Raw genomic sequence first — 25,938 nt, 5'->3', positions numbered from 1 at the left:
TGTCTTCTTTTCATTATAATAGGATGGAATTCACGATATACCTGAAGATGCACAGGTAAGAGACGATAGCATATTTAATTAGGAATGTGATTGCGCTTAGCAATGCTATGATCTCATTCAATGTACTGCTCCAATTTTATTTGCATAGCTGGAGACTGCCGAAAACTCATCTGTCATCGTTATCCCAGAGTGCACTCGAGCTCACTCAGGCAAATACAGCATCACGGCCAAGAATAAAGCAGGACAGAAAACTGCCAACTGCAGAGTTAAAGTCATGGGTAAGAAAGACATTCATAGTTATGACACGATCGAAGCAAAGCTGCTTTCACCTTCTAAGAGCTGATATTTTCACTGTGGCTTACAACCAACAGACGCACCAGGCCCCCCCAAGGATTTGAAGGTCAGTGACATCACAAGGGGTAGTTGCCGCCTCTCGTGGAAGATGCCAGATGACGACGGAGGGGACAGGATCAAAGGCTATGTCATTGAGAAGAAGACGATTGATGGGAAAGCCTGGACCAAAGTCAATCCAAACTGTGGAAGCACCGCCTTCGTGGTGCCAGATCTTATCTCTGAGCAGCAATACTTCTTCAGGGTTCGAGCAGAAAACCGTTTTGGAATTGGCCCACCTGCAGAAACCATCCAGAGGACCACTGCCAGAGACCCGATATGTAAGTTTTAAAATGCAAGTTTAAAATGCAGTCTAAGAAGAAGCCATGTCACTAACAACAGTGTTTGACAACTCCTATAATCATTTTTACAGATCCTCCCGATCTTCCTATTAAACTCAAGATTGGTCTTATAACAAAGAACACAGTGCATCTGTCGTGGAAACCTCCAAAGAATGATGGGGGCTCTCCTGTTACCCATTATATTGTTGAGTGCCTGGCATGGGACCCTACTGGGAAGAAGAAAGAAGCTTGGAGACAGTGCAATAGGCGCGATGTGGAAGAGTTGGAGTTTACTGTTGAAGACCTCGTAGAGGGTGGGGAATACGAATTCAGAGTCAAAGCTGTCAACGAGGCCGGGGTCAGCAAGCCTTCAGCCACTGTTGGTCCTGTGACTGTCAAAGACCAGACATGTGCGTATTTAACAGAGAATGTCCTCCTTTGGGGTTGCCTTCTTGTGTCTAGTAATAGAGACAGTGCACCTATCAAAGTGCCCCCATGGACTACATGTAGGCATGGACATATTATTCAATTACTTATCACCCCATTATGGACAGAATTAGCAGATACCCTCCCACATTGCTTTTACTACAAACAAGAAACATCTAATTTCCTTTCTTCTGATTTTCTACAAGGCAAGCTCTCTCATCTATCAGAAGTGAAAGGAATTAAAAGGAACAGACAGCAAGTAATTTCCTTAGCGCCTATTAAGACCAATGGAGTAGTCTCCAAACAAGACTTTCCCTCTATCTGAGAATACCCATTTTAGTTTTTGAAAGATAAGATACATATGCAAACTAATAAGTCTCTTCAAGTCATCATTACCATCTCTATCACTGTGTATTTTATCTGGTCTTGTGTTTGTGCCAATCCCTTTTGCACACTTATAATAAATGTGTAGAAAATAGAAAAGTGGCTTCTACCAGCAATTATTTTTTATAAAAATTAATTCACATCAGAACCTCTAAACGAGCATTAAAATGACTTCATCACCCTGGAAGTTAGAAAAGAAAGACATGACTGAAGTGCCAGGCATACAGTGCCATGACGTTCACGCCTTGCTGCCCTTTGTCAGCATCTCTGCATGTATACTGAAGCATGGTGAAGGAGAGAACGGCAGATAGGTGTCTGCACAGACCCAGTAAAGGATCTCTGCATTCAGCTGCCCCCAGACCAGTATAACAATGCTAGAGAGAGACTACCCAGGCTTTCTATCAGCTTAGGCAATGAAGTGTAACCACAGTCCACCCAAACAGGCCTCATAACCACAGTGAATTCCACTGTCTGTCCTTCAGTGCATTTTGTTCCTTATGTTAACATTTGTTCTTGTTGTCAATATTCTAGGCCCACCATCAATTGAGCTAAAAGAATTCATGGAAGTTGAAGAAGGAACTGATGTTAACATCGTGGCCAAGATCAAAGGGGTGCCGTTCCCAACGCTCACCTGGTTTAAAGCTCCTCCAAAGAAGCCTGATAGCAAAGAGCCCGTTGTCTATGACACCCATGTCAACAAACAGGTGGTGGACGACACTTGCACTTTAGTCATCCCTCAGTCTCGCCGGAGTGACACTGGCTTATATTCTATCACAGCCGTAAACAACCTGGGGACAGCATCAAAGGAGATGAGACTCAACGTCCTTGGTAATTGCTGCACTGTTTGGTTAAAACACGGTTTTGTTAATCATAAATAAAATTTGGCTTTAAAGTCATTCAACTAACACAATATTCTTTTTTTAAAAAATCTTTGTAGGTCGTCCTGGCCCCCCTGTGGGACCCATAAAGTTTGAATCTATTTCAGCAGATCAGATGACATTATCTTGGCTTCCACCTAAAGATGACGGTGGGTCTAAGATTACAAACTACGTCATTGAGAAAAGAGAGGCTAACAGGAAGACATGGGTACGTGTCTCGAGCGAGCCTAAAGAATGCATGTACACAATCCCCAAGTTGCTCGAAGGCCATGAGTACGTCTTCCGAATCATGGCGCAGAATAAGTATGGCATTGGAGAACCACTCGACAGTGAACCCGAGACGGCCCGGAACCTCTTCTGTGAGTAGGGTGGCACGTTCTTGTGGGACACCGTCCCTTTTGTTTGTTTCTGTTTTTGAATAGCTTCTTGCCAACTAATGGGTTTCTCTCACAGCTGTCCCTGGAGCTCCAGATAAACCAACAGTGAGCAGCGTCACCCGCAACTCCATGACTGTCAACTGGGAAGAACCAGAATACGATGGTGGCTCTCCTGTGACAGGCTACTGGTTAGAAATGAAAGACACCACCTCAAAGAGATGGAAGAGAGTTAACCGTGACCCCATCAAAGCCATGACTCTGGGCGTTTCTTACAAAGTGACTGGCCTTATTGAAGGCTCAGACTATCAGTTCCGGGTATATGCGATCAATGCTGCTGGTGTGGGTCCAGCCAGTCTCCCCTCAGATCCAGTGACTGCTAGAGATCCAGTCGGTAAGCCTTGGAACCATTCTTTGAAAAAAAAAGATGTTTCCAAACGTACCATAGAATATTAAAAATATTGATGTGTCCTGGTTCTTTCCAGCTCCCCCTGGTCCTCCATTCCCCAAAGTGACAGACTGGACAAAATCATCCGTGGACTTAGAATGGTCTCCTCCGTTAAAAGATGGTGGATCCAAAATAACTGGCTACATTGTTGAATATAAGGAAGAAGGAAAAGAGGAATGGGAAAAGGTAGCTAAAACATTCAGTCGAAAGATGTGCTGTGAATGTGTTTTAAGTAGTTCTCACGCCCATTTGTTCCTGCCTATGTTTTAAATTTTAAAAAAATCAGGAAAATAACACTCTTAATCAGGTCAGGAGTGGAAGTGCAAAGAAGGCCCTACATTGGGTACCAAAATACTCAGAAAGAATGAGTTCCTGCATTCAATAGCATACTCTGACGACTATAATTCATAAGAATTTATATACTTTATTAAAAAAAAACTGGAAGGGTTCGAACTCTCCCAACAGGTAGAAATAGTAAATATTTAAGGAGATGGAGATACTCATTGCCAGCTCTTTATGTGTAATGAGTTATTATACAGTAAGTACAGTCATGGTGGATCAATTAAAACTAAAAACTGAACAATTAAAAATTGTCATGTTATTTACCTACCTTTCAGTTATGAATCCTGGAAAGATGGGACATATGAACAGTACGTTTTTTTCCCCAGTCATTTGCCACTAATTTTTAAACACAATTTTATGACCAGTCATTCACTCCTTGTCTATAATATCTGGTCCCTATTGCCTCCTGAGAAGAGCAAGTAGGTGTGGCTATACTTGAGAGAATGCTGTAAGCAGCAAGATTGTATATTAGATATGGGATACATGTTTATATTAGAGAACCTCTAATTATAAATGTTTGTTACTTTCCCCCAGGGTAAAGACAAAGAAGTGAGAGGGACAAAACTGGTTGTGACTGGGTTAAAAGAAGGAGCATTCTATAAATTCCGTGTGAGAGCCGTCAACATTGCTGGCGTTGGGGAACCTGGAGAAGTCACAGACATTATTGAAATGAAGGACAGAATTGGTAATTACCGATACTTATGCTAGTTTACTGATAGCTTTGCTCTATGTTGAAATATGGAAGTCACATTTGCCATGTCCAATTGTTTCCCAGTGTCGCCTGACCTCCAGCTTGATGCCAGCGTCAGAGACAGAATAGTGGTCCATGCTGGAGGGGTGATCCGAATCATCGCCTATGTGTCTGGGAAGCCACCTCCCACTGTCACCTGGAACATGAATGAAAGAGCCTTGCCTCAAGAGGCCACCATTGAGACCACAGCAATTAGCTCCTCCATGGTCATCAAGAACTGCCAGAGAAGCCATCAAGGGGTCTACTCTCTTCTCGCCAAAAACGAAGGCGGAGAAAGAAAGAAGACAATTATTGTTGATGTGTTAGGTAAATACTTTCAATTTGTCTATGCAACAGTTCATGTTATTTCATCTTACCTTTATTATTTTTCAAGATAGGATTCTCCCTGTGCAGCTTCAGCCTAGAACTGACCTAGAACTCACTGTGAGGGCCAGGCTGGCCTCAAACTCACTGAGACCTGGCTGCTACTGTGTCCTGAGTGTTAGGGTTAAAGGCATGCACCACCACAAATGCAACTTCTTGGTTTTAATTTTTTATAAGATTTATTTATTTTGTTTGTGTATATGAGTACACTGTCACTGTCCTCAGACACACCAGAAGAGGGCATCAGATCCCATTACAGATGGTGGTGAGCCACCATGTGGTTGCTGTGATTTGAACTCAGGACCTCTAGAAGAGCAGCCAGTGCTCTTAACCCCTGAGCCATCTCTCCAGCCCCTTAGTTTTAATTTTATTTTTAATTTAATTTAATTATAATTATAAATCTACAACAGTGCTATGTTGTAATAAGACTATGTTATAAATGGTTTGGAAAAAATCCACAATTCACTGTCCGTTTTAGAATTCTTTAACTGTTTCTTATATTTTTTTTCTTTTCCTACGTGTATTTCACATTGCTGAGTTCCTACTCTACATGAAGGTTTATTTTGTTTTAATATCTTTTTAGTATGTATTATGTTTTGCCTGCACATATGTATGCATGCCATTGTGTGAATCATTCAAGGAGGATAGAAGAGGGTGTGGTATCCTCCGAAAGTGCCATTTCCCTACGTGAAGTTTTGTATGCTACATTTTTTTGACAAGGACCTTAAGGCCCTCCTTTATGATTACATGATTATAAAAGCATCTTTCCTAAAAATATTCATAAATGTTTAACCATACAATGGTTTGCCAGCAGTGACCATTTTCATATCATAAAATAATAAGGATAGACTTTTAACAAATGCAAAAGCTTCTCATCGGGATTCTGTATTCCAAGAGAATCCGTGTGTGTGATTATCAGCATTGCTTTGTTCATCACTGGGGCTAAAGTTCAGTTCTACCTGCATCCTGTGTGTGTTTTCTCTGCTTTACTCCCTGATTGCTCAGAAAGTGACACTATCCCACCTAGTCCTCCTAACTCAGCAGAGCCACACTCCAAACAGCTATCGTTTCAATATAATAATAGGATAAAGGGTGGTCAAAGGTATTTCATGCATTGGTAACTCTAAAAGCTTTTACGTTTCAAGTTTCTAAGCCACTTTACTAATCTAAAACTATTACTCCAATTGGATAACTGGTATGTTTCTATACTAAAATCCCAACCTCTAAAAATCACGGCCTTCTGTATCCATCAACTAACTAGTCACTCAGAAAACCACCTCTTCCCTGTTTCCCTTAAGAAAGGGCAAGAGCAATCAAACCACTGTCTACCCCAATCCTGTAGCTCCTCCCTGTGTCTCACAAGTTTTGCCTCTTTAACAGGAATTTTATTCTCTCTACTTATTATTAAAACATGGTAGCACAAACCCACTTCATTTTAAAATATGATTGTGCTCTAATCCCAATTATTTGAAAAGCTGAGGAAAGAGAACTGTGAGATCAAGGCCAGACTAGGCAATGAAGTGAGAGCCTGAGCTAAGGCAGGCAGGTAGACAGACAGGCAGGCAGACAGACAGATGATAGTTAGATAGATAGATTAGACAGAAAGACATAAATAATGTAAATTATAGAAATACAGATGTAGTTAAATAGGTAAGAAAAAACTTGATTAACAAGCACAAAAACCTTATTTTCTATGGTATCACATTTTGTCTTCACTTTAAAAACAAGGTAACATTGATTGAGCACTGGAGACAAATGGCTTAACATGTTTCCTCTTGTCCCCAGATGTCCCAGGACCTGTTGGAATACCATTCCTCTCTGACAATCTAACCAATGACTCCTGCAAACTGACATGGTTCTCTCCAGAAGACGATGGTGGCTCTCCAATCACCAATTATGTCATTCAGAAGCGGGAAGCTGACCGCAGAGCATGGACCCCTGTCACATACACAGTCACTCGACAAAACGCTACCGTACAGGGTCTTATTCAAGGAAAGTCCTACTTCTTCCGAATTGCAGCTGAGAACAGTATTGGCATGGGCCCGTTCGTTGAGACACCAAATGCCCTTGTCATCAGAGACCCAATAAGTAAGTAAAATTGAGAACAAATATAATTAACACACTATTCATTTAATACAACACTATGGTGTACACGTGAATGTGTGCTTGTGTAAATGTGTGCACATGTGTGTGTGTGTTAATGACATAAATGTTACTCATTTGTCAAGCACTAAGGCAACTGTTAAATACCCGATGTTGTTGCATTTGTGTCTGTGATAAAAAAAGGCGTCAAAGCAATTGAGTCATCAGATTCTTCCCTGCACCGATCCCTGTCACTGTTGTTTCCCATTCTGAGTAAAACTAAACTGAATCATTGTTCTAACTTGAAAACTGCTGACTCTAAAAGATCTTTTGTTATAGATGAGGCTCCATTTCCTCATCTATCAGCTGAGAACATCAGGTCCCTTGGAATCTGTTCTCACTTTAATAGTAATATGGTGAGAACAGTTTTGAGAACCATTGAAGCAGATGGCTTCATTTTTAAAAAATAATGCTCAGGAAAGGATACTTCTGCCAATCTTTTCCATTCTCGCAGTGACACTCTTTTCATTGTAATAATATTTACAGCTGTGCCAGAGAGACCAGAAGACCTGGAAGTCAAAGAAGTCACCAAAAATACTGTGACTTTGACTTGGAATCCTCCCAAGTATGATGGCGGATCAGAAATTATTAACTACGTCCTCGAAAGCCGACTCATTGGTACTGAGAAGTTCCACAAAGTTACAAATGACAATCTGCTTAGCAGGAAATACACTGTTAAAGGTTTAAAAGAAGGCGATACGTATGAGTACCGCGTCAGTGCCGTCAATATTGTCGGACAAGGCAAACCGTCATTCTGCACCAAGCCCATCACTTGCAAGGATGAGCTAGGTACGTGTCTGCTATAGTTTATACTTTGAGAAGTTTCATAACCATGGCCTTATCATAGGACAGCAAAAATGACTCCTGTCTGTAATTCTAAATTTTAGCTCCCCCTACGCTTGACCTCGACTTCAGAGACAAGCTTACAGTCCGGGTTGGTGAAGCTTTCGCCCTCACTGGCCGTTACTCAGGCAAACCAAAGCCTAAGGTTGATTGGTTTAAAGATGAAGCTGATGTGCTGGAAGATGACCGAACTCACATAAAGACCACTCCCACAACACTCGCTCTTGAGAAGACAAAGGCCAAACGCTCCGATTCTGGGAGATACTGTGTAGTTGTGGAGAACAGTACAGGCTCCAGGAAAGGTTTCTGTCAGGTCAACGTTGTGGGTAAGTTCTATATATCAGAAATAGCAGACTCTGTCCATTTAGAAGCAGAAGTGATGATAACATTTTGTGCTATGATTTATTTTTTTTTGTTCTGCAGATCGTCCTGGACCACCGGTAGGACCTGTCGTTTTTGATGAGGTGACCAAAGAATACATGGTTATTTCTTGGAAGCCACCTCTAGATGATGGAGGAAGTGAAATTACCAATTATATTATTGAGAAGAAGGAGCTGGGTAAAGACATCTGGATGCCTGTGACATCTGCCAGTGCCAAAACAACATGCAAGGTCCCTAAACTGCTCGAAGGAAAAGATTACATCTTCCGGATCCATGCTGAAAATCTCTATGGAATCAGTGACCCTCTGGTGTCGGACTCAATGAAGGCCAGAGATCGCTTCAGTATGTAATACGGCAGGGGATGACCCAATGCTTGACACAGGTAATAGGAGCGTTTAAACTTCTAACACATTTGGTTGGCATCTGTTACAGGAGTTCCTGATGCACCTGAGCAGCCAGTTGTCACAGAGGTCACCAAAGACTCTGCATTAGTAACCTGGAACAAGCCAAATGATGGAGGGAAGCCCATCACAAACTACATCCTGGAAAAGAGGGAAACTATGTCTAAACGATGGGTTAGAGTTACCAAAGAGCCTATCCATCCATACACTAAGTATCGAGTTCCCGATCTTCTAGAAGGATGCCAATATGAATTCCGTGTTTCTGCTGAAAATGAAATTGGTATTGGAGACCCAAGTCCACCATCCAAACCAGTCTTTGCTAGAGACCCGATTGGTACAGTATTGAAACATTCGTCTCAGTTTTCATACTGCCTAACTTTTCTCCGCTGTACTTGAATTTCTTTAATTTTATTTTTTCTTTTATTTTGTAGCTAAACCAAGTCCACCTATTAATCCTGAGGCAATAGATACAACATGCAATTCAGTTGATCTAACTTGGCAGCCACCCCGTCATGATGGTGGGAGCAAGATCCTGGGATATATCGTGGAGTACCAGAAAGTTGGAGATGAAGAGTGGAGACGAGCCAATCACACTCCTGAATCATGCCCTGAAACTAAATATAAAGTCACTGGTCTCAGAGATGGCCAGACCTATAAGTTCCGAGTGCTGGCAGTCAACGAGGCTGGTGAATCAGACCCAGCCCATGTTCCTGAACCAGTTCTAGTAAAGGACCGACTTGGTAAGTGAAATGTTGTGATCTGTGATTGTGAAAAAAAAGTAGGTGTCCCCTGTATATGCAGTATGGCTATTACAGTATGCATTAAGGAATTAACCTCAAGGCATTTTCTTCACCTTAGAACCTCCTGAGCTGATCCTTGATGCTAACATGGCAAGAGAACAACACATTAAAGTTGGTGATACTCTGAGACTTAGTGCCATCATCAAAGGCGTGCCATTCCCAAAAGTGACCTGGAAAAAAGAAGACAGAGAGGCTCCAACAAAAGCACAGATTGATGTTACTCCAGTTGGAAGCAAGCTTGAGATCCGTAATGCTGCCCACGAAGATGGTGGAATTTATTCCCTAACTGTGGAGAATCCAGCAGGTTCAAAGACAGTCTCAGTAAAAGTATTGGTCTTAGGTATGCATTTTAATATTCGTGTTATTAAGAAACTCACATATATATTTTTCTTGTCACTTATCTAGTATTTAATACTTTTCAGATAAACCTGGGCCACCTAGAGATCTGGAAGTCAGTGAAATTAGGAAAGACTCTTGTTACCTTACATGGAAGGAACCATTGGATGATGGTGGTTCTGTTGTAACCAATTATGTGGTTGAGAGGAAAGATGTTGCCACTGCCCAATGGTCCCCTCTTTCAACTACATCAAAGAAGAAGAGCCACATGGCTAAACATCTGAATGAAGGCAATCAGTACCTTTTCCGTGTAGCTGCTGAGAACCAATATGGACGTGGTCCTTTTGTAGAAACACCTAAGCCCATCAAGGCTCTGGATCCTCTCCGTGAGTTATTCTCTCTGAATAGAGAATTATTATTTGGCTAGCTTGGGGATTATCACTCATTTATGATAACTTTTCTTTCAAAGATCCCCCAGGACCGCCCAAGGACCTACACCATGTAGACGTCGACAAGACTGAAGTCTCTCTTGTTTGGAATAAGCCCGATCGTGATGGTGGTTCTCCAATCACGGGATACTTAGTGGAATATCAAGAAGAAGGTGCCAAAGACTGGATCAAGTTCAAGACTGTGAAAAACTTAGAGTGTGTTGTTACAGGCTTACAACAAGGGAAGACCTATAGATTCCGTGTAAAAGCTGAAAATATCATAGGTCTTGGACTCCCTGATACAACTATCCCAATAGAATGTCAAGAGAAACTAGGTGACTTTTGGATTGGCACTCTGATATCTTCTTTAAATTATTCATACTGTGAAAATTCAAATCTAACGGCCTTGTGTGTGTTTTTTTTCCCTAGAGCCTCCATCTGTTGAATTAGATGTGAAGTTAATTGAAGGGCTCGTGGTGAAGGCTGGTACCACAGTAAGATTCCCTGCCATCATAAGAGGTGTACCTGTTCCTACTGCAAAATGGGCAACCGATGGGACTGAGATTACAACAGATGACCACTACACAGTTGAGACCGACAGCTTCTCATCAGTGCTGACCATTAAGAATTGCTTAAGGAAGGATACTGGGGAATATCAACTCACAGTTTCCAATGCAGCGGGTACCAAAACAGTAGCTGTCCATCTTACTGTTCTTGATGTACCCGGTCCACCAACAGGTCCTATTAATATTCTGGATGTTACCCCTGAATACATGACTATCTCATGGCAACCACCTAAGGATGATGGAGGGAGCCCAGTGATAAATTACATTGTTGAGAAACAAGATACAAGGAAAGGTACATGGGGTGTCGTCTCCGCAGGAAGCAGTAAGCTGAAGCTGAAGGTCCCACATCTCCAAAAAGGCTGTGAATACGTTTTCAGAGTCAAAGCAGAGAACAAAATGGGTGTCGGTCCTCCCCTTGACTCCATACCTACTGTTGCTAAACACAAGTTCAGTCCTCCATCTCCTCCTGGTAAACCAGTGGTAACTGACATTACTGAGAATGCTGCCACAGTGTCTTGGACCCTGCCGAAGTCTGATGGTGGCAGTCCCATAACTGGCTATTATGTAGAACGCCGGGAAATAACTGGCAAGTGGGTGAGGGTCAACAAAACACCTATTGCTGACCTGAAGTTCAGGGTGACTGGACTCTATGAGGGAAATACATATGAATTTAGAGTGTTTGCTGAAAATCTTGCTGGTTTAAGCAATCCATCCCCAAGTTCTGACCCAATCAAAGCTTGCCGGCCCATCAAACCACCAGGGCCACCTATAAATCCTAAACTGAAAGACAAGACCAAAGAATCTGCTGACTTGGTGTGGACAAAGCCCCTCAGTGATGGCGGCAGCCCCATTCTTGGATATGTAGTAGAGTGTCAGAAACCTGGCACAACACAGTGGGATAGGATTAATAAAGATGAACTTATCAGGCAGTGTGCCTTCAGGGTACCTGGGCTGATTGAAGGAAACGAGTACAGATTTCGCATAAGAGCAGCTAATATTGTGGGTGAGGGAGAGCCAAGAGAGCTCGCAGAATCTGTGATTGCAAAAGACATCCTTCATCCTCCAGAAGTAGAACTTGACGTTACATGCCGTGATGTCATTACCGTCCGGGTGGGTCAAACTATCCGCATTCTTGCTCGAGTCAAAGGCAGACCTGAGCCAGACATAACTTGGTCTAAGGAGGGGAAAGTACTGGTCAAAGACAAGCGAGTTGACCTAATTCATGATCTACCTCGTGTCGAGTTACAAATTAAAGAAGCTGTCAGAGCTGACCACGGCAAGTATATTATCTCTGCTAAAAACAGCAGTGGGCATGCCCAAGGGTCAGCCATTGTTAATGTCCTTGACAGACCTGGACCTTGCCAGAATCTGAAGGTTAGCAATGTAACCAAGGAAAACTGCACAATTTCTTGGGAGAACCCACTAGATAATGGTGGCTCAGAGATTACAAATTTCATAGTGGAATATCGTAAGCCAAATCAGAAAGGCTGGTCAATTGTTGCCTCAGATGTCACCAAGAGACTGATCAAAGCCAACCTGTTGGCCAATAATGAATACTATTTCCGTGTTTGTGCAGAGAATAAAGTAGGTGTTGGGCCAACCATTGAAACAAAAACTCCAATCTTGGCTATCAACCCTATTGACAGGCCTGGTGAGCCTGAAAACCTGCATATTGCAGATAAAGGAAAGACATTTGTCTATCTAAAGTGGCGACGGCCTGATTATGATGGTGGTAGCCCGAATCTATCATACCATGTGGAAAGGAGATTGAAGGGCTCTGCAGACTGGGAAAGAGTGCATAAAGGTAGCATTAAGGAAACCCACTACATGGTTGACAAGTGTGTTGAAAACCAGATTTATGAGTTCAGAGTACAAACTAAGAATGAAGGTGGAGAAAGTGACTGGGTAAGGACAGAGGAAGTTGTTGTGAAGGAAGATTTACAGAAGCCAGTACTTGATCTAAAATTAAGTGGGGTGCTAACTGTCAAAGCAGGGGACACCATTAGACTCGAGGCAGGTGTGAGAGGCAAACCATTCCCAGAGGTTGCCTGGACCAAAGACAAAGATGCTACAGATTTAACAAGATCACCAAGGGTCAAGATTGATACCAGTGCTGAGTCATCGAAATTCTCCCTTACCAAAGCGAAGCGAAGTGATGGCGGTAAATATGTAGTCACAGCAACTAACCCAGCTGGCAGTTTTGTGGCCTATGCGACTGTCAATGTTTTGGATAAGCCTGGTCCCGTAAGAAACCTGAAAATCGCGGATGTGTCCAGTGATAGGTGTACTATCCGCTGGGATCCACCGGAAGACGACGGCGGCTGTGAAATCCAAAATTATATTCTAGAGAAATGCGAGAGCAAGAGAATGGTCTGGTCTACCTATTCCGCTAATGTCCTGACACCAGGTGCTACAGTGACTCGTCTCATAGAAGGAAATGAATATATTTTCAGAGTCCGTGCAGAAAACAAAATAGGCACAGGGCCTCCAACAGAAAGTAAACCAGTCATTGCAAAGACCAAGTATGACAGACCTGGTCGCCCTGATCCTCCAGAAGTCACTAAAGTGAGCAAAGAAGAGATGACTGTGGTTTGGAATGCCCCCGAATATGATGGCGGGAAGTCTATCACAGGATACTATTTAGAGAAAAAAGAAAAGCACGCAGTCCGCTGGGTCCCTGTTAACAAGAGCGCCATCCCCGAGCGCCGTCTGAAAGTACAGAATCTCCTCCCAGGGCACGAGTACCAGTTCCGTGTCAAGGCGGAGAATGAGGTTGGCATTGGAGAGCCAAGCCTACCATCAAGACCAGTGGTGGCAAAAGATCCCATAGGTAAGATGTGCCCACTTTTCCTGATATTAAACCAATTTTTTTAAGATTTATCTATTTTATGTATGTAGGTACACTGTCGCTGTCTTCAGACACCCCAGAAGAGGGCACTGAATCCCATTACAGATGGTTGTGAGCCACCGTGCCATTGCTGGGAATAGAACTCAGGAAGAGCAGTCAGTGCTCTTAACCGCAGAGCCGTCTCTCCAGCAACATTAAACCAGTTCTTAAAATTGCGTGTGGAAGGATCTGACAAAGTTCGTTTGTTCCACGTTTTTTAAACTGCATTTTTTAGCTAATACTCCAAAGAAGTCTTGGGAGTTTGAGAAACTAGAATGACCTTCTTTGGGCTTATTTGAGTATCAACTATAAAATTAGACACTAAAATATCACGAGGCTGGGTACATGACTTAGTGGGTAAAGCAGTGGTCACATAAGCTGGAGGCCAAAGTTCAGATCATCAGCATATGTACAAAGTCATGGACATATCTCTAACCTCAGTGCTGAGAGGGAGGCAGAGATGGGCAGATTCCTGGAGTTCACAGGCCGGCCAATCTAGACAACTGGGAGGCGATTATTTCCGTGAGAGATCCTGTATCAAAAGTAAGGTGGAGAGCAACACAGGAGGACACTCGGGGTTGACCTCTGGCCTACACGTGCATGTAAGGAATTGCGTGTGCATTTATTTTTACATGATTTATTTTCAGAACCACCTGGCCCACCCACCAATTTCAAAGTGGTTGATACAACCAAAAATTCCATCACTCTCGCCTGGGGAAAACCAGTCTATGATGGTGGTGCCCCGATCATCGGATATGTCGTAGAAATGAGACCCAAAATAGCAGACGCATCGCCCGACGAGGGCTGGAAAAGGTGCAATGCTGCGGCTCAACTCGTTCGCATGGAATTCACAGTCACCAGTTTGGACGAGAACCAGGAGTATGAGTTCAGGGTGTGTGCCCAGAATCAGGTTGGCATTGGGCGCCCTGCAGAACTAAAGGAAGCCATCAGGCCTAAGGAAATCCTAGGTAAGGCCCCTCTGTAATGCTAGGTACTCATCCCCATTCGTTCTCACCGGTTTCCTCATGTCTGAAGAGTCCGCTGATGTCCTTTATGTCATTTGTAGAGCCTCCAGAGATTGACTTGGATGCCAGCATGAGAAAATTGGTCGTGGTGAGAGCAGGCTGCCCTATTCGACTATTTGCCATAGTGAGAGGACGCCCTGCCCCCAAAGTCACATGGCGCAAAGTGGGTATTGATAATGTGGTCAGAAAAGGACAAGTCGATCTAGTGGACACTATGGCCTTCCTTGTCATTCCCAATTCTACCCGTGATGACTCTGGAAAATACTCCCTGACCCTTGTGAACCCGGCAGGAGAAAAGGCTGTTTTCGTGAATGTCAAAGTACTAGGTGAGTTATCCTAAAGCTTTTTTTTTTTTCCTGCCCCCAAAACAAATAAGTTAATAAGAATGCCGATGAGATGTGTGATCTGAGTCTGTGGTCTTTACAGATACTCCTGGACCTGTGTCTGACTTAAAAGTTTCGGATGTCACTAAAACCTCGTGCCACGTGTCCTGGGCACCTCCTGAGAATGATGGTGGGAGCCCAGTGACACATTATATTGTGGAGAAGCGTGAGGCAGAGAGAAAAACATGGTCAACAGTTACCCCTGAAGTGAAGAAAACAAGCTTCAATGTAACCAACCTTGTCCCTGGGAATGAATACTTCTTCCGAGTAACCGCTGTCAATGAATATGGCCCTGGTGTCCCAACGGATGTCCCCAAACCTGTGCTTGCCTCAGACCCTCTCAGTAAGCCATCTCCTTTCTTCCCTCTTTTAACTGCCGTCCTCTAGTTCAACAAGGCCATGGGATCAGAATGGTTATAATTCACCAAAAGGGACTTGATTTGTCCCTTGAAGCTCCAAGAGCACAGTGAATCTCTCTCTCAGACAAGACTTACCTTAGTTTGCTTCACCTTATGCTCCATGTTCAACGTGTTGAACTACACATCCTACATACTGGGTGCAAGGGTCACACTGAAACTCCTACATGCACATCGGCAAAGGGGATTACAGAGTTACCGAATATTCTAAATTCTGTTTTTTCTTCTAGGCGAGCCAGATCCTCCAAGAAAAGTTGAGGTGACCGAAATGACAAAGAACAGCGCTACGCTGGCCTGGTTACCTCCATTGCGTGACGGAGGCGCTAAAATCGACGGCTACATTATTAGTTACAGAGAAGAAGACCAACCTGCAGATCGCTGGACAGAGTACTCAGTGGTCAAAGACCTCAGCCTTATTATCACTGGCCTAAAGGAAGGAAAGAAATATAAATTTAGAGTTGCGGCTAGAAATGCTGTTGGAGTCAGCATGCCGAGAGAAGCCGAAGGTGTCTACGAGGCCAAAGAGCAGCTGTGTAAGTCGTTCACTTATTTTCATTTTATATGTCTGGATGTTTAGCCTGCATGGAGATCTGGTCCTCCTAGCTGGCTTTTCTGAGTAGTATCTAAACTAAATGACCAATCTTCGTAGTCATTGCCTCCTTTGTACCACGCGATAAAAAGCTGGTCTAAGCAGACATTTCTCCTTGAGTTAATAGATTCGAGAACTGCAACTACCTTATATGTGCTATATCTGATACTTTCTGTTGCATGTAAGAAGTTTTTAAAATATCCGTTATAAATTCACTCTTTAAGTTGAAACCCCTAGTGGGCTACAACCCAAAATCTTACAAAAAAAGAAAAAAAAAAAAAAAAACAGGAAAAACTCCCCACCTAAGGAATGGCTTTTGTCTTTGCTTTCAGTGCCACCAAAGATCCTCATGCCTGAGCAAATCACCATTAAAGCTGGGAAGAAGCTCCGGGTCGAAGCTCATGTGTATGGAAAGCCTAACCCCATCTGTAAATGGAAGAAGGGAGAAGATGACGTCGTTACGTCCAGCCACCTGGCCATCCACAAGGCAGACAGTTCCTCGGTTCTGATCATAAAGGATGTCACTAGAAAAGACAGTGGCTACTATAGCCTCACGGCAGAGAATAGCTCCGGGACAGACACTCAGAAGATCAAAGTGACAGTCATGGGTAGGTTACACATGAGACAAGTGGCTGCTAAAATATGGAGATCAGAATGGTTGCTTTTTTTTACTTTTAACTATTAAATCTCTGCCCTCACATTTCTCTCCTCTTGTTTTGTGCAGATGCTCCTGGACCCCCTCAGCCTCCATTTGACATTTCTGAAATAGATGCTGACGCTTGCTCCCTGTCCTGGCACATCCCTCTGGAGGACGGAGGCAGTAACATCACCAATTACATAGTGGAGAAATGTGACGTGAGCCGTGGAGACTGGGTCACAGCCCTAGCTTCAGTCACCAAGACTTCCTGTAGGGTCGGAAAGCTGATCCCAGGCCAGGAGTACATCTTCCGGGTCCGAGCTGAAAACAGATTTGGCATCTCAGAGCCTCTCACATCTCCAAAGATGCTTGCTAAATTCCCATTTGGTAAGAGTTTTATTTGTGTGTATGAGAAATAAATACATATATACATGCATACATGCATACATACACACTCATATATGTGTGTACATGTGTGTGTGTGTGTATATACATGTGTGTATACACACACACACATATACACACACATTTTCTTGGAGGCGGAAACTGACATTTCCCTGTCTTCACCTCTAGATGTCCCTAGTGAGCCGAAGAATGCACGCGTCACTAAAGTCAACAAAGACTGCATATTTGTTGCATGGGACAGACCAGACAGTGATGGAGGAAGCCCCATCACTGGTTACCTGATCGAACGCAAAGAAAGAAACAGTTTGCTCTGGGTGAAAGCTAACGACACTATCGTCCGGTCAACTGAGTATCCTTGTGCTGGCCTCGTTGAAGGTCTAGAATATTCATTCCGAATCTATGCCCTAAACAAAGCTGGATCCAGTCCACCTAGCAAACCAACGGAGTATGTGACTGCTAGGATGCCAGTTGGTAAGTGACCCTTGTTTGGAATTAGAGAGGTACATTAAAATCTTGCTTCTGAAAGTGAGCACTTCCGTCCTAGAAGAGGACCTATCTCTTCCCATGAAAATGTACCCTCGGTCTTTCCTGTACAAGTAGACCAAGCCCTCAAAAGTCGATAATGGGGTGGATGGTTGGCAAGAGAGAATTGCTATCCTGTTGGACATCACAGGGGTGATGCTGTGTGGTATATTTCAACTTCTAGTAAACATCAACATTGAGAATATTTATTTTTGGCTTTAGATCCACCAGGGAAACCTGAAGTTGTTGACGTCACCAAGAATAGCGCATCGCTTATCTGGGCCCGTCCAAAGCACGATGGAGGCAGCAAAATCATCGGCTATTTTGTAGAAGCTTGCAAACTTCCTGGTGATAAATGGGTTCGGTGCAATACCACACCTCACCAGATCCCGCTGGAAGAGTACACAGCTACTGGGTTAGAAGAGAATGCTCAGTATCAATTCAGAGCAATTGCCAAGACTGCTGTGAACATTAGCCAGCCTTCTGAGCCTTCCGACCCAGTGACCATTCTTGCAGAAAATGGTAAGATTCTATTGCATATTATAACAATTATAACACTTAGAGCATCCATGATGATCATGTCTCCTAACTACACCACCCCAAACAAACAAACAAACAAACCACTAAACCCATACTTGTGGAAAAGGCACAGGATAAATGATGGGACATTTATTTACTTTGTAAACTAAATTTACACAGCTCTAAAAATCATGCTTTGGAAGAATATTTTTTTAAAAATCTATTTTTAGATATATTTATTTATTTTATGTATACTGTACACTGTAGCTGTCTTCAGACACACCAGAAGAGGGCATTGGATCCCATTACAGATGGTTGTGAGCCACCATGTGGTTACTGGGAATTGAACTCAGGACCTCTGGAAGAGCAGTCAGTGCTCTTAACCGCTGAGCCAAGGAAGAATCTTAATAAGCAAACTAAGAAAGGAGTTACAAGTCTGAGGGCTGAGAGATTTTAATGATACATACTCACAGAAAGATGATAAAGAAGCAACACAGGGATAGTGCTGAAGCCAAGTCTTGGGATTCCTATTTGCAGTAGTGTCAAATTTTTATATTAACCCTATTTAACTCTCACACAATGTATATAGCTTAAAAATAAGTGGCTGAGGGAGATAAGAAGAGAACGCCAAAGCTTCAGTCTGACAGGAAGAATCATTTGAGGTGATCTACTCCCCTGAATGGTATCATAATTTATAATGTATTATAAATTTCAAGGTTACTAAAACAGCAGATTTTAGTAACACTGACTGAATAGGTGAGGTCACTGTTGTATGAGTTTGCTTATCATTCCACAATGCACAATTATGGCAAAATACCCATTTTTTTACCCATAAATGTAAATAATAACTAAATGAAAATAATTATGAAGAAGTAGGGGTGTAGCTCAGTGGTACAGCACTTGCCTACCGTGTATGAAGACCTGGGTTCAATCCCAAATATTAAAAATTCATAACTAATAATAAGATAAAATCTCACTCATGAAATAAATTTGAATTTACCACAACAATCAGTAGTAATTGCACAATACAGTTTTGCATTCATTAATACCTTCAATCTTCTTTCTCCCCAGTTCCTCCTAGGATAGAACTCAGTGTCGAGATGAAGTCTTTGCTTACCGTGAAAGCTGGGACTAACGTCTGCTTGGATGCGACTGTCTTCGGTAAACCGATGCCCACAGTTTCTTGGAAGAAAGACAGCACACCAATAAAACAAACCGAAGGCGTAAAGATGGCGATGAAGCGGAACTTGTGTACCTTGGAGCTATTCAGTGTGAACCGGAAGGACTCAGGAGACTATACCATTACTGCCGAAAACTCCAGCGGTTCCAAATCAGCCACCATTAAGCTTAAAGTACTAGGTAATTAAAGTACTTGATTACAACCTCATGCTTCACTTAGCCTGAAGGGCTGCAAACAAGTTTATAAGCTGTGCACGGCAATGAACTCCTGAGGCGGCGGGAGGTTCAGGAGTTCAAGGTCATGCTCCCCTACTCAGGGAGTTCTAAGCCAGACTGTTGTACAAGATGCCCTGTCTCAAGCACAGCAACAATAAACAAAATATGTCCTAAGAATAAAATCAACAGTATTACAGAATAGTGGTTTTGATTTCTAAAGAGTATTAGTGGCCACATATTCCAGCATCACAGGGGTCTGAGAAGTGAGGTGACTTCTAGAGTCACACGGGAGTGGATGACAATGCTGAGTGTAACCTACTCTCTAGATCTCTTCTATATTCTCATTTCCCTTTTTAGTAAAGCACTCCACTCTTTTTCTCCATTCTCCAGATAAACCAGGTCCTCCAGCATCTGTGAAAATCAACAAGATGTATGCAGACCGTGCAATGCTGTCCTGGGAGCCTCCCCTGGAAGATGGAGGTTCAGAAATCACCAACTACATCGTTGACAAGCGAGAAACGAGCAGGCCCAACTGGGCTCAGGTCTCTGCTACTGTGCCCATCACCAGCTGCACTGTGGAGAAACTTATAGAGGGCCATGAATACCAGTTCCGTATCTGTGCCGAAAACAAATATGGAGTCGGCGATCCCATCTTCACTGAGCCAGTAATTGCCAAAAACCCATATGGTAAGCAAGAACATTTTCCACAGGTGGCCCCTTACCTTTTTGAAATGCCACCTTTTCGCTTAGGAAAGCAACTTATCATTCCATCTCTACAGACCCGCCTGGACGCTGTGACCCTCCTGTCATTAGCAACATCACTAAAGATCACATGACGGTCAGCTGGAAAGCGCCCGCTGATGATGGCGGCTCACCCATCACTGGATACTTGGTTGAGAAGCGGGAAACCCAGGCAGTTAACTGGACCAAAGTCAACAGAAAACCGGTTATAGAAAGAACGTTGAAAGCGACAGGTCTCCAGGAAGGCACTGAGTATGAGTTCCGAGTTACTGCTATAAACAAAGCCGGACCTGGCAAGCCCAGTGATGCGTCCAAAGCCGTGTATGCGCAAGACCCACTGTGTAAGTTACCTGAGGGAGCCCCATACTCTGTATTCAGCATTAAACAGCCAGAAAGGAAGTTTTCACTAATTCTCTCCTGTTGTCATTTATCCTCAGATCCTCCTGGCCCACCGGCTTTCCCTAAAGTCTATGATACCACCCGTAGTTCTGTGAGTCTATCGTGGGGCAAGCCAGCCTTCGATGGTGGCAGCCCCATCATTGGTTATCTTGTGGAAGTAAAGCGAGCTGATTCTGATCACTGGGTGAGGTGCAATTTACCAGAGAAGCTACAGAAAACCCGCTTCGAGGTGACAGGTCTGATGGAAAATACGGAGTATCAGTTCCGAGTGTATGCCGTTAATAAGATCGGGTACAGCGACCCCAGTGATGTGCCAGATAAACACTGTCCCAAAGACATCCTAAGTAAGTGCCACCAAAAGACAAATGAGACTTTCTCTCCATTGTAACCTAAGAGAGAGTTCTAATCAACTCCTAGGCATACATATCTACAAGTTCCAGGAGAACAGGTTGAGAAGAGTAGGTGGTATGTAACGTTTTTACCGGGCCAAATAGAATGAAGGTCACAGGTGGTTTTCAAAGGAATATAGGATTTTATTCTAAGAATAAGGAGGGTTTTTTTTAAGTTATGACCTATTTATTCTCCTCCTATTTGTTACTTACTCATCCAACAAACCCTTCAGTAAACACACAACTGGGAGGCTCTTGTAAGTTCTCTTCCTCTTGTTTCTTCTATTTGTTTCCTCTCTATAACTCTTTCGCTCCTTTAAATCTTTTCCTAGCAGTCTATTTTATCTACTACATACTTTTTCCCCTACAATAAAATAGCAAATAGAGTGACGTATATGCAGGATGCCTTCGGTGAATGGAGAAAAGAAAAATCAAAGCTGGAGGAAGCGTTCTTTCAACATAGAGTCTTAGATACACAAGGTTCATGTGCGAGGACTATGGATCCTCTAAGGAATATTTGGTTGTGTCAGAAGTTCATTGAAAAATGAAAATACCTTGGTGGCTAGAGAGCTAGCTCAGTGTTTAAGAGAGCATTTGGGTCCCAGCACTCACTTCAGGTGACTTGCAAACGCCTGGCACATCATCTCCAGGAACTCCAACATCCATTCCTGGTTTCCATGGATTCTGCACTCACATATTCAAACATACACAGAAACACATATCTAGAAATAAAAAACCAAGTTAGAGTATTGAATTATTGAGGATGTTTTAAAACAACAAGAAATCAGTTTTACAAAGGACATGCATTTTAGAAATCATAAAGGAGAGCCTTTAGCAATATATGTGATGCTTACATTCCTATGACTTCTTCTTCACCCCCAAACTACATAGTTCCGCCTGAGGGAGAACTTGATGCTGAACTAAGGAAAACACTGATTTTACGTGCTGGAGTTACAATGAGACTCTACGTGCCAGTAAAAGGACGCCCACCTCCAAAGATTACTTGGTCTAAACCTAACGTCAATCTAAGAGAAAGGATTGGCCTGGACATAAAGTCGACAGACTTTGACACCTTCCTGCGCTGCGAAAATGTGAACAAATACGATGCAGGAAAGTACATCTTAACCTTGGAGAACAGCTGTGGCAAAAAGGAGTACACCATTGTAGTGAAAGTGCTCGGTAAGTCTGCTGAAGGAAAGAATCATGTGTGTGAAACCGCAGTTGTGTGTTTGAAACCATAGTTCGTATATCTTCTAATGTGTTCCTGTTCATTTCTTATTTAACCTCTACTTGTTACTCAGACACCCCTGGGCCACCTGTCAATGTGACTGTTAAGGAAATATCCAAGGACTCTGCATATATTACCTGGGATCCTCCTATTATTGATGGCGGGAGCCCTATCATAAACTACGTGGTTGAAAAACGGGATGCAGAGAGGAAGTCCTGGTCGACAGTGACAACTGAGTGCCCCAAAACGAGCTTCAGAGTCTCTAACTTGGAGGAGGGGAAATCCTACTTCTTCAGAGTGTTTGCTGAAAACGAGTATGGCATCGGGGATCCGGGTGAGACACGTGATGCTGTCAAAGCCTCTGGTAAGCAACAAACTAGGACCCATCACATTGAACTACAGCCTACCTTGGTTGCCTGGGGTTTAGACTCATCTCTTCTCCGCTTTTAGAAACTCCTGGACCTGTGGTTGACCTGAAAGTGCTGGCAGTAACCAAGTCATCTTGTACCATTGGCTGGAAAAAGCCTCGCAGTGATGGCGGAAGCAGAATCACGGGCTATGTGGTGGATTTCCTGACGGAAGAGAATAAGTGGCAACGGGTCATGAAATCATTGAGCCTACAGTACTCCACAAAAGATCTGAAGGAGGGGAAGGAGTATACCTTCAGAGTGAGTGCAGAGAACGAAAATGGCGAAGGAACCCCAAGTGAAATCATGGTTGTGGCCAAGGATGATGTTGGTAAGCATCTCCCTAAGCAACTTCCCTTTCCCCTGCTTGTCATCAGAAGTGTCTGCCAGAGTCCCAACACACTGGCTTACTGAACATATATACCTTTTAAGACTATAGTGGTCTGAGGTGACTTTCTAATCTCAATAATTTCAAAACAAATAATTTGTGTCTACTTTGTTTTTTTAATAGTGGCTCCCGATCTTGACTTAAAGGATCTTCCTGATTTGTGCTACTTGGCTAAAGAAAACAGCAACTTCCGTCTCAAGATCCCCATAAAAGGCAAACCAGCACCGTCAGTATCTTGGAAGAAGGGAGAAGATCCTCTAGCAACAGACACAAGAGTCAGTGTCGAATCAACTGCAGTTAATACAACCCTTGTAGTATATGATTGCCAAAAATCCGATGCTGGAAAATACACAATCACACTCAAGAATGTTGCTGGCACCAAGGAAGGAACTCTCTCCATAAAGGTTGTTGGCAAACCTGGCATCCCCACCGGGCCAATCAAATTTGATGAAGTCACGGCAGAAGCCATGACCTTGAAGTGGGGTCCTCCAAAGGACGATGGAGGTTCTGAAATCACCAACTATGTACTAGAGAAGAGAGACTCTGTGAATAACAAGTGGGTGACATGTGCTTCGGCTGTCCAGAAAACCACCTTCAGAGTAACCAGACTTCACGAGGGCATAGAGTACACCTTCAGGGTCAGCGCTGAAAATAAATATGGCGTAGGGGAAGGCCTGAAGTCAGAGCCAATTGTTGCCAAACATCCATTTGGTAAGTATGTTAAAGTTGAAGAAAAAAGGGCAAAATGTGGCTTTACGGAGACTCTTAGAAATCTTACATTCTCTGCCTTTCTCTAGATGTGCCTGATGCTCCCCCACCTCCCAATATTGTGGATGTCAGACATGATTCAGTGTCTCTAACATGGACTGACCCCAAAAAGACTGGTGGCTCACCAATTACAGGTATGACATACTCTTATCACACTCGAATCATATACTCTTATCCTCTGAGTTTTTATAGCAGTGTTTCTTAGAAATATGTTGTTTATATATGTACACAATTAATATTTAACTTTATTTAAAAGACAATAAATAGTTCTTAAAGAAAGTAATTTTAGAGTAAATATCTACTGTTTTTCCAAAAGAAATGGTAATATATGTGTATATTGCAAGAGAAAAAGTGGCACTACACCCAGAAAATAAAAATATAGATAACAAAAGTTATTTTTTTTTCAATATATCTGCAAATAACTAACTTGGGTAAAAGTATGTGTGAGTATATAAAATTTTATAAAATTATATACTTATAATTATATATATTATATATGTATAAAAATATATAAATTTTATATATTTATAATTATATATAAATTATATATTTATAATTATATATGTATATTATATATAATTCAAACCAGTCTGTATAATCTCAATCTGAATTGATATGTTCATGGTCACTTGTAGGGTATCATATTGAATTCAAGGAAAGAAACAGCCTTCTGTGGAAGAGAGCTAACAAGACTCCTATAAGGATGAAAGACTTCAAAGTGACAGGATTAACAGAAGGTCTTGAATATGAATTCCGAGTCATGGCTATCAATCTAGCTGGAGTGGGCAAGCCAAGCCTGCCGTCAGAGCCAGTTGTGGCTCTTGATCCAATTGGTAAGCCATTAATAAAGAGATTAAGCCTGGGGGGATTATGCTCCATGAAGCAAGCATTGGAAATTTGTTTGATGGACTTTCTTTTCTGTTTTAGATCCTCCTGGAAAACCTGAGGTTATTAGTGTAACAAGGAATTCAGTGACTCTCATCTGGACAGAACCCAAATATGATGGTGGCCATAAATTGACAGGGTACATAGTGGAGAAGCGGGATCTACCCTCTAAGTCTTGGATGAAAGCCAACCATGTTAATGTCCCAGACTGTGCCTTTACCGTAACTGACCTTGTTGAAGGTGGAAAATATGAATTCAGAATCAGAGCCAAGAATACAGCAGGTGCTATCAGCGCTCCGTCGGAGAGCACAGGAACCATTATTTGCAAGGATGAATATGGTGTGTAAAGCTTACATTTCTCCCAAATCAAAAAGCAGAAAATTAAACCCCCCTTCATTTTCTGATGATTTTTTTTTCCTTTGCAGAGGCACCAACCATTGTCCTTGATCCAACGATTAAAGATGGACTAACAGTCAAGGCAGGGGATAGCATTGTTTTAAGTGCCATTAGCATTCTTGGCAAACCTCTTCCTAAGTCAAGTTGGTCGAAGGCAGGAAAAGATATCAGACCATCAGACATAGCTCAAATAACTTCAACCCCTACATCTTCTATGCTGACAGTTAAGTATGCCACGAGAAAGGATGCCGGGGAGTACACCATCACTGCTACCAATCCTTTCGGCACAAAGGAAGAACATGTGAAGGTATCAGTCCTCGATGTACCTGGTCCCCCAGGTCCCATTGAAATCAGTAATGTTTCTGCCGAAAAAGCAACACTTACCTGGACACCTCCCTTAGAAGATGGGGGCTCACCAATTAAAGCTTATGTTCTTGAGAAGAGAGAAACCAGTCGACTTTTGTGGACAGTGGTGTCTGAAGATATTCAGGCTTGCAGGCATGTGGTAACCAAACTCATCCAAGGAAACGAATACCTCTTCCGTGTGTCAGCAGTAAACCATTACGGCAAAGGAGAACCCGTTCAGTCTGAGCCTGTCAAAATGGTGGACAGATTTGGTATGTAGAGCATATGGTAGAGGTGGTAATGATTATCATGAAAGCATTCACAGCAGGTCAGAAAATCAAATCATCTTCTTCTTTTGTAGGTCCCCCTGGCCCTCCTGGAAAACCAGAGATCTCAAACGTCACCAAGAACACGGCCACCGTCAGCTGGAAGAGGCCAATTGATGATGGTGGCAGCGAGATCACAGGATACCATGTAGAAAGGAGAGAAAAGAAAGGCCTGCGGTGGGTGAGAGCCACCAAAACACCAGTTTCCGATCTCAGGTGCAAAGTAACTGGACTACAGGAAGGAAATACCTATGAATTCCGCGTCAGTGCAGAAAACAGAGCAGGGATCGGCCCACCCAGTGACGCCTCGAATCCTGTTCTGATGAAAGACGTTGCATGTTAGTACCTGTGATC

The 25,938-nt window shown here is 42.8% G+C and overlaps 1 protein-coding gene and 1 long non-coding RNA gene across 54 annotated transcripts in view; one reads left to right on the top strand and one right to left on the bottom strand.

Annotated features, from left to right (window-relative positions):
- Positions 1 to 22,615, bottom strand: part of LOC120101583 (uncharacterized) — a 114,782-nt gene extending 92,167 nt beyond the window's left edge. For all 4 annotated transcript variants that reach the window (XR_005502256.2, XR_010064842.1, XR_005502258.2 and 1 more), the window contains exons 1-2: positions 22,477 to 22,615; positions 21,454 to 21,563 (exon numbers count right to left, since the gene is read on the bottom strand). This is a non-coding gene — a long non-coding RNA (uncharacterized LOC120101583). The remainder of the gene's footprint in view (positions 1 to 21,453; positions 21,564 to 22,476) is intronic.
- Positions 1 to 25,938, top strand: part of Ttn (titin) — a 272,483-nt gene that overhangs the window by 197,613 nt on the left and 48,932 nt on the right. For all 50 annotated transcript variants that reach the window (XM_039106393.2, XM_063284706.1, XM_039106391.2 and 47 more), the window contains 41 exons: positions 23 to 55; positions 149 to 278; positions 372 to 671; positions 764 to 1,081; positions 2,013 to 2,309; positions 2,419 to 2,718; positions 2,813 to 3,127; positions 3,219 to 3,367; positions 4,058 to 4,208; positions 4,299 to 4,580; positions 6,423 to 6,725; positions 7,266 to 7,568; positions 7,667 to 7,948; positions 8,046 to 8,345; positions 8,436 to 8,738; positions 8,836 to 9,144; positions 9,263 to 9,544; positions 9,627 to 9,926; positions 10,010 to 10,303; positions 10,398 to 13,364; positions 14,069 to 14,389; positions 14,488 to 14,772; positions 14,873 to 15,172; positions 15,476 to 15,778; positions 16,167 to 16,442; positions 16,559 to 16,858; positions 17,045 to 17,347; positions 17,621 to 17,920; positions 18,989 to 19,276; positions 19,703 to 19,999; positions 20,092 to 20,394; positions 20,491 to 20,796; positions 21,733 to 22,020; positions 22,143 to 22,433; positions 22,520 to 22,807; positions 22,988 to 23,575; positions 23,662 to 23,766; positions 24,268 to 24,465; positions 24,560 to 24,856; positions 24,943 to 25,530; positions 25,620 to 25,922. In XM_039106393.2, coding sequence (XP_038962321.1) covers positions 23 to 55; positions 149 to 278; positions 372 to 671; positions 764 to 1,081; positions 2,013 to 2,309; positions 2,419 to 2,718; positions 2,813 to 3,127; positions 3,219 to 3,367; positions 4,058 to 4,208; positions 4,299 to 4,580; positions 6,423 to 6,725; positions 7,266 to 7,568; positions 7,667 to 7,948; positions 8,046 to 8,345; positions 8,436 to 8,738; positions 8,836 to 9,144; positions 9,263 to 9,544; positions 9,627 to 9,926; positions 10,010 to 10,303; positions 10,398 to 13,364; positions 14,069 to 14,389; positions 14,488 to 14,772; positions 14,873 to 15,172; positions 15,476 to 15,778; positions 16,167 to 16,442; positions 16,559 to 16,858; positions 17,045 to 17,347; positions 17,621 to 17,920; positions 18,989 to 19,276; positions 19,703 to 19,999; positions 20,092 to 20,394; positions 20,491 to 20,796; positions 21,733 to 22,020; positions 22,143 to 22,433; positions 22,520 to 22,807; positions 22,988 to 23,575; positions 23,662 to 23,766; positions 24,268 to 24,465; positions 24,560 to 24,856; positions 24,943 to 25,530; positions 25,620 to 25,922 — 14,446 coding nt within the window. The remainder of the gene's footprint in view (positions 1 to 22; positions 56 to 148; positions 279 to 371; positions 672 to 763; positions 1,082 to 2,012; positions 2,310 to 2,418; positions 2,719 to 2,812; positions 3,128 to 3,218; positions 3,368 to 4,057; positions 4,209 to 4,298; positions 4,581 to 6,422; positions 6,726 to 7,265; positions 7,569 to 7,666; positions 7,949 to 8,045; positions 8,346 to 8,435; positions 8,739 to 8,835; positions 9,145 to 9,262; positions 9,545 to 9,626; positions 9,927 to 10,009; positions 10,304 to 10,397; positions 13,365 to 14,068; positions 14,390 to 14,487; positions 14,773 to 14,872; positions 15,173 to 15,475; positions 15,779 to 16,166; positions 16,443 to 16,558; positions 16,859 to 17,044; positions 17,348 to 17,620; positions 17,921 to 18,988; positions 19,277 to 19,702; positions 20,000 to 20,091; positions 20,395 to 20,490; positions 20,797 to 21,732; positions 22,021 to 22,142; positions 22,434 to 22,519; positions 22,808 to 22,987; positions 23,576 to 23,661; positions 23,767 to 24,267; positions 24,466 to 24,559; positions 24,857 to 24,942; positions 25,531 to 25,619; positions 25,923 to 25,938) is intronic.

This window comes from Rattus norvegicus, chromosome 3 (assembly GCF_036323735.1).
Source record: "Rattus norvegicus strain BN/NHsdMcwi chromosome 3, GRCr8, whole genome shotgun sequence".
Taxonomy (NCBI): domain Eukaryota; kingdom Metazoa; phylum Chordata; class Mammalia; order Rodentia; family Muridae; genus Rattus; species Rattus norvegicus.
The sequence above is the reverse complement of the archived record's forward strand: the minus strand, read 5'-3'. Positions and strand labels throughout refer to the sequence as shown.